Source organism: Phascolarctos cinereus, unplaced genomic scaffold (assembly GCF_003287225.1).
Source record: "Phascolarctos cinereus isolate Bilbo 61053 unplaced genomic scaffold, phaCin_HiC Scaffold_7;HRSCAF=346, whole genome shotgun sequence".
Classification (NCBI taxonomy): Eukaryota; Metazoa; Chordata; class Mammalia; order Diprotodontia; family Phascolarctidae; genus Phascolarctos; species Phascolarctos cinereus.
Genome location: NW_027556180.1, coordinates 2,098,994 through 2,106,322, shown reverse-complemented (window position 1 = coordinate 2,106,322; position 7,329 = coordinate 2,098,994). Strand labels below are relative to the sequence as shown.

Genomic DNA, 7,329 nt, shown 5'->3' with positions numbered 1-7,329 from the left:
GGGCCGCTCCAGCCATGTCTGCATGTGCCCAGGCCGTGGGTTTGGCTGTCGTGGGCATGGCGTGCCACCACTGTGGCTGTGGGCTCTGCAATCGTGGCGGTGGGCTCCACCATTGTGGCTGGGGGCTCCGCTGTCAAGGGCATGGTGTGCCACACTGTGGCTGTGGGCTCCCCCATCAGGGCCATGGGCTTTGTTCCCAAACCTGAGCATGGGAGCGTCCTCAGACAAATGAGTGCTGGTCCTTCCCACTAGGCCACGGAAAAAGCCTTCTCATTGATAGGTCGGGCCTTGAATTCCAGTGCCCACCTGAGCTCGCTGGCTCTCTCTCTCTCTCTCTTTCTCTCTCTCTCTCTCTCTCTCTCTCTCTCTCTCTCTCACTCTCTCTCTCCCCCCCTCTTCCTTTCTCTCCTGTCTCTTCCCTCCTCTCTCTCTCCCTCCCTCCCTCCTTCCCCTTTTCTTCTCTCTCTCTCTCTCTCTCTCTCTCTCTCTCTCTCTCTCTCTCTCTCTGTCTCTCTCTCTCTCTCTCTCTCCCTTCTCTCTGTCTCTGTCTCTCTCTCTCTCTCACACACACACACACACGCATAGGCACAGGTTGGGGAGAGATTAGGAGACATTGGTGTTTGCATATTTACATTTTAATAAGTATGTACAGGTTTCCATGCCATCTGGCCACAATTCTCCAAATACACATATAGTCCATTTCCCCCAGCTCCTTCCAAGGCTGGCTCCAAATGGAGGCCCTGTGGAAAGTGGCCCCCAATGAGCACTTCTGATCCCTCCTTCCCCAGGCAGCCCTTTCGAGATCTCAGGACAAGTCAGATATCTGAGTGGGCTTCACCCCAGTCGCTCAGGCTGGCTCCGGAGGGATTCCCAGTGTGTGCCTGGGGAGCCATGGAATCCAGCCAAAACCCTGCCCAAGAGCCCTGCATGAGGTCAGAGCTTGTGTGTGTGCCTAGGTGAGGTGGTCAGCAGGCCCCAGCACTGAGAACCAGGGACACCCGTTAAAAGCGTCAAGGGCTAGCAGCTGAGGCAGGGCAAAGACGAGAAGGTGTTCAGATGAGGAAAGGGCATGGGAGGAACCCTCAGGTGAGGAGGGGGATGGGGGAAAGGAGCTCCTGGAACTCGCTCAGGGTCCATGGGACCAGACCCTGCTTTGTGGGTCACTCAGGTCTGCTTGGCCACTGAGTCAGGGGGCGTAGATGCCCCTGTGGGTCCAGCCCACAAGGTGGAGGCCTTGCTGGGCACCTGGGCTCACAAACATGGAAATCTTTCCTAACCAACCAGGCTGCCTTCCTCTACATGGCTCTTGGGAGCAGGGGACAAAGGGAGCCAGGTCCTCCCCAAACTCACCCATAAGCAAGTACCAGAGGACAGTGCCCCCTGGGCTCCCAGATGTGGCCTCCTCGGGCCTCTCATGGGTGCGTGCTCTGCTTCCCACCCATGTGGCTCTCTCCGAGAAGCCTGTTTCCTCAGCTGTGACAGGCCTTGGGACTGTACAGAGGTCTCTGTCCTCTTAAGGAGCTCCCATCTGAGGTTTCTCTTCTATCTCACCCTCCACCTCTTGAGAGTGAATAGAGAGGCTGATATATGAGAAGATCTACATTATAATACACGTCATGCATAGAGCGTGCACACGTGTGGAAACAGGTGTGAGGAGAAAGCATGTGTGCCTGTTTGGGGAGCCCTTGGGCTTCAGTCCTCCTTGTTTTCAACCTCACGGATCCCACAGGAGTTTCCTTTGAACTCCCTGGTTTCTGAATGTGCTGTACTTGGAAGGACAGAAACGTGTAGATGAGCGTGTTTTCTAGGCATTGGGTGGCAGAACGTTCCCGTTTTAAACTCGCTCTTGTGTCTGGCAGGAGTCAGGGCTTTGCAAGCTTGGTGGTCTCTGGGTGTTGGCCTGGGGGCTCCCCCTAGGGTGGGGCCCTGGCACATCTCCCACTGGGGCCCTCAGGCCCCAACAACTGGTGCTCTTGACCTAATGAACAGCACTTAAACAAGAAGCTTAGACACTGACACTCTTCTTAGCACCCCAAATCAAGCAGCATCTGCATAGAAGTGGCCTGAGTGCAGAAGAGACAGCCTGCCAGGGGCCCACAGCTCAGCTCTGGGGCTGCACAGGGAGGGTTGGCTGGCTGAAGGAGGCCCGACATTCAGTTTCCTGGTTTACCACAGCAACAGCAAGAAGTGCCCTGGGGGCCTCATGTGGTGTCCTTTAACGTTTGGTCCAATTGAGTACAAAACTTGGCCGTCCGGTAACCTCGGGCCCCGAGGTGAGAGAGAGGCCCTTCCTGAGTGGCTGTACTGACCCAAGCCCACAGAAGATCCAGGCCACTCAACCCCAGTCAGCTTTTTCTTTCCTGATATTCTATCTCACACTGCTTTTGTTCAGAACGGGTGTCTCCAAGTCAGCTCAGTGGCTGACTTGCACTGGGGACATTTGGAACTTGTAGGACCAAATGGTACCAGGAGGGCAGGGAAGCAACAGACTGGTAATTCTCAAGTTTTAAAGATTTGGGGAAAGGGTTCTACTTCCAGTTATTCCAGAGGACTCAGCCCAGCCCTCAGCGGGCCTTCCCAAATCTCCTGTCCTCTACTCAAGAACAGCCAGGGTATTGTCCTACACCATCGCTTACTAATTCCCCCAGGTCAGGGGGGTGTTACCACGCCCACATCAGGCTCCTGGGGGTCGAGGTTGCTGTAGAGCACAGCCTTCTGCCAAGCGCTGTTTCCTGCAGCGCAGGCTTTGGACAGTAACAAAAGAGAGGAGTGGAGGGTGGTAACGGGCTAGGTGGGTAGAGGATCACTCCCCGTTGTAAACATAGGGCCCTTCTGGATGTTTTTGGGGGAAGGGGGGATAGGGGAGAGGTCATCGTTAATATCTACACCGTCAGCAGCTTCCTCATTCTAGTCACATTCCGCTAGATAGGCCGTGAGACTGAAGCTGTGGGAACCCCACATAATTCTCTCCTCCTCTCCCACATTCTAGGTCCCACCCACCACTGCTGGGGTGGGGGAAAGCTCCGTTTCCCCTAGAATTCTAAATTAAACACATTCATCAGTCAAGATGTTGAAGGCTGTAGGGGCTCAAGCACGATGGAGATGAGGCCCAGGCTCCGGGGCTGGGGAAGGCCAGCAGGACAGGATTTCGGCCCATGCGTCGCTGTAAACAATGTCCCCAAAGCTCCCTGGCCAGCCAGCACCTGCTCCTCCCCTCCCCCCTCCCCCTACGTGTCCCTTCTCTTCCCCTTTGGGGGAGGGTGTTTCACAACCTTTATGGGGGTGGGTGCATGATCCCAGGATGAGAGGTGACAGCAGCAGTGCAAGGACCCCCGAGGGGGCTGTGGGGGGCTCAGGAGGCAGGCTGGTCCTCATGGGGGTCAGGCACATCTTTGTTACACTCTTCTTTCCTGCATTGTGGGAAGGGAGCCTGTCAGCACCAGAGATGAGGACAGTGACTGCCACCTCCCTGGCTAAATCTGGGCAATTTCCTCCTCCCCAAAACAATTAGCAAAACCAGCCCTGGGGCTCTGCTCCTGTCATACTTACTAATGTATTATAAATAATACCCCTGACCTTGAGGACTGGGCTTCTGGATAATATTGCCTGAGAGGAGGAAACTTAAGAGTGGGTTCAGGTATGGGAAGGGCCATCTCATGGATGAAGGTTCAGCCAGATTCAGTTTGTCCCCTTGGTGGGGGGGATGCAAAGAACCTAATTTGGGCTGGACATCTCCCAGAGTGAAGAGGGCTGCCTGGGAGAGACAGGATAGGACTCCTCCCAGAGTGAAGAGGGCTGCCTGGGGGACAGGATTCCTTGGAGGCCCCTCCTTATATGAGTTGAGGCAGTCTCTGAGCAGTTTTCACCCGTGATCCTAGCTCTGCACCCTGGAGCCAAGTAGGAAAGGGGTAATCAGAGTACTGCACTGTTGGGAGGGGCCCCAAGACCATCCAGGCCAAGCTGTCCTGAAGCCAAAAGCCCATTACAACCTCCTGGACCAGGAGTGGTCTAGTCTTTGCTTAAGGCCCTCGGTGAGGGGGGCCCACTGGCTCCTGAGGCAACCCTCTCCACACAGGGACACCTGCAGTTGTCAGGCAGCCCAGGTCTGCCTCTCCTGGTGCTCAGAGGTCTGCCCTTGGAGAACAGGCAGGACAGGATGAGTCCTGTGTGGACGACAGCCTTCCAGATGCTTGGAGATGCCAGTCAGGTCTCTCCAGAGAGAAATGCCCTTGGCTTCCCCAGTTCATCCTCCCATGGCATGGATACCAGGCTTGCCCCTCCTGGCTGCCTCCTCTGAACACTTCCCAGCCAGTCCATGGCCTTCCTAAACTGTGGCACTCACAAGTGAGATAGCTCCTCAGATGGGGCGGAACCCCAGAGAGGGGACAGGCCATACTTCTTGGGTAGACAGGCAGGGTTGGGGCTTTTTTTTTTTTTGCTGGGTGGGGAGGTGTTCATAGCTGAGGGTTGGAGAGCGCTTACAGTTATGATAAGGTCACTTCTAACTGTGAACCTGGGAGCTACAGAGCTCTTATCCTCTCTCCTTCCCTAACCCCCAGAGCCATGAGTGCATAGAAAGCTCTAGCAGAGGTTACTGGCCAGGAAATAATCCACTTTATTAAACGGGGCAGCTGAAAGCCAGTGACAGTGTTTCTGAAGAGGCTGCAGGGACCTAAAGACATTGTATCTATTGGAGAGGAGAGGGCAAAGGACCTGCAGTGAGTGAGAGCGAGCCCAGGGCAGGGAGGAGGAAGCACAGGGTTGGGGGGGGGGAAGCCAAGGGCAGGGGTGGGAGGGGAAAAGCAGCTTGCCTACTCCCTCTCCCGGCTCTGAGCCCCTTCTCCCTCTGCTTCCCTTTACCAAGTGGACGATGAAATCCTATCAGGACTCTGGCTGATGCACATTGTACTCTCACCCTTACTGACTATGCTTCTGCCTATTATCCACATGGCAGCCTTCATGAAGAAACATAGGAGGCAGGTGCATGAGCATGGAGAACCGAGAGGGAGCTAAGGGAGAGGTGCCCTCTGCCTGTGCCCTCAGGGAGGTCGTGGCTGCCAGGCTGGGGAGGGGAGGTCTGGGGGCCAGCCCTTGGTGGCAGGCAGGTTCCTAGAGAGGACCCCAGAGAAGGGGGTGGGTCTGGAGGAGATGCACGAGATCAGTGGCCGCCAGTGGCTACCATTCTTGGCTAAGGTCCGAGACAGCACTGGTCCAGCCCCAGCAGCCCCTGGGTTGACTCACCATGTAAGCTTGTGGGCATCTAGATCAAAGTCAAACATGGAAATGGAAACGTGTCCTTTTGGGTTTTTAGCCACAAGGATATTCTTTCTGGGGTGACTCCAGTGCCACTGTCTCTGAGCCAGCTGCCCCTGCCCCTGCCCCTGCTGATTTTCAGAGAAAATAGTGCTTGGGCAGCCGGGCCAGGAGAACCCAGACTGAGGGCACGCCTTGGCCAAAGAGCAAACGCACAGGGCACTGCCACCCTGGGGCTCTTCCTTGAGTGATTCCAGGGCATGAACAGTCAAGATACCTTTGAGGAGCATTTCCTGGGTTCCTGGGGTGGGGGTGGGGCATCTTGCTGAGGCAGCTTGGGGCACCCTGGCTAACAACCAGGCCTGACTTCCCTCCATGCTCTGGCTTTGAAAACAAGTGAAGTGACTTCAAGAATGACCCAAAGGGGCAGGTGGTCCCTGTGCATTTGACCTTCAGCCAAAAGGTGCCTGGCAGTGGTCAGACAGGCCCTAGGGTCCTGGCTTTTTGTGAAGTGGCTGAGAAATCCAAGGATAAGCCAATAGTGATGTGGGTGGGGATGGGGGGGGGTGTACAAGCAGGGGCATCCTTGGCCTCAGAACATGCCAGAGCTTGGCTGGGGCAGGGCAGGGGGCACTCCCACTAGAGATTTATTCTGTCTCAATGCAGCTTTCTTCTAAGTAATAAGCAGTCAACAGAAGGACACCTAGAAGGGGCAGGTGGAAAGTTCCAGGCTCAGAACCTGTGAGTGCTGGCTTCCCATCCCATCCAACCAGGACCTGAAAGGCTCATCCTCATCCACCACGCCTGAAAGGGGGCCGGCCGGCCTTGCCTTTGGACCTCCTGTGACAGGGAGCTCACTGCCTCCTGAGTCATCTCAGGTCACTGTGAGGCAGCTCTTCCTCATGTCAGGCCTCAGCTTACCCCTTTGACCTTCCTTCTGCCATCGCTCCTGGTGTGCTAAGCAGGAGAAGGATAATTCCTTGCCCGCGTGGCAGACTTTATGTGCCCTCGACTCCTCCCCTCCCCAGTTCCTTCAGCTGATCCCCACGCAGCCTAGATTCCAGGCCCTCACCATGCTGCCTGCCCTCCTCTGCTCACAGTCCACAGCTCACTAAGGTCCTTCTCAAACCATGGCCCCCAGCACTGAACCATTGCTGCAGAGGAGGTCTGCTGGGGGCGACCCTCACCTCCCTGCCTCTGGGCACTGGCTTGTTCTTCCCTGGTGTTAACCAGAGCTGCAACCATACCAAATGTATCCCAGATAAGGGGAGACTTTGCAAACAGCCCCAGTGTCCAGACCACTTCTCTACAGAAGTGTGATGATTCCATGCAGCATCGCCCCTCCCCCAGCCCATGACTTACTTTAATAAGGTTCTTGACGGAGACCTGCCCTCTGATTTGAAGTGGGTTTCAAATGGATTCCCAAAAGAACGTTTCCTTAACATGGCCTTCACAAGGATCTGGAGAGGAGGGGGTAAAAGGTATTGGGCACTGTCAGGCTGTGCGCTGCCCGTGGAGGGCGCTGTTTATAGCCAGCACTCACTTCATGGGCCAGGCATCTTTAGCTGGATATGGGCTGGCATCCCATTTCAGACACAGAATTGAATCTTCACCCATTCTGAAAATCCATTTCTGACCATGACAGCAGAGATCAGTCATCTATTCAAGGGCCCAAGGAGTGGAGCAGTGCTCTGTTTGGGTCAGTTTAGACCCAGGTGGTGACGATAAAGTTGGAGCAAATCAGGCTAGTCCTGCTGTTTCTGAGCCACAGACTAAGAAGGCAGGGGCCCCTTGAAGGCCGAGAGACTCATTTTACAGGTGGGGAAACTGAGGCCCTGGAGGTGGAGGGATTTGCCCAGATCCCGCACCAGGGAGTGGGGGGCCCAGAACCGAATCCCAGGCCCCTTGGCTCCAAGGCCAGGACTCCCTCCACAGGCCACATGGCCTCCTTCTGAAGGTTTTTCACTTTCAGGTCCCTTCAACCTTTTATCTTCTCAGAACCAATCATGCCAATTCCTCTCTAACAAGGACAGCCAGGCTCCCTTCCTCCATGCTTGGGAGGCATAGGAAATCAAG

At 55.5% G+C, this 7,329-nt stretch overlaps 1 protein-coding gene across 2 annotated transcripts in view; it reads right to left on the bottom strand.

Moving 5' to 3' along the window:
- Positions 1-617: 617 nt before the first annotated feature.
- CAMKK1 (calcium/calmodulin dependent protein kinase kinase 1) overlaps positions 618-7,329 on the bottom strand; it is an 80,358-nt gene continuing 73,646 nt past the window's right edge. For both annotated transcript variants that reach the window (XM_020964683.2, XM_020964684.2), the window contains 2 exons: positions 6,616-6,713; positions 618-3,410 (listed from right to left, as the gene is read on the bottom strand). In XM_020964683.2, the coding sequence (XP_020820342.1) occupies positions 3,353-3,410; positions 6,616-6,713 (156 nt within the window). In that variant the 3' untranslated portion in view covers positions 618-3,352. The remainder of the gene's footprint in view (positions 3,411-6,615; positions 6,714-7,329) is intronic.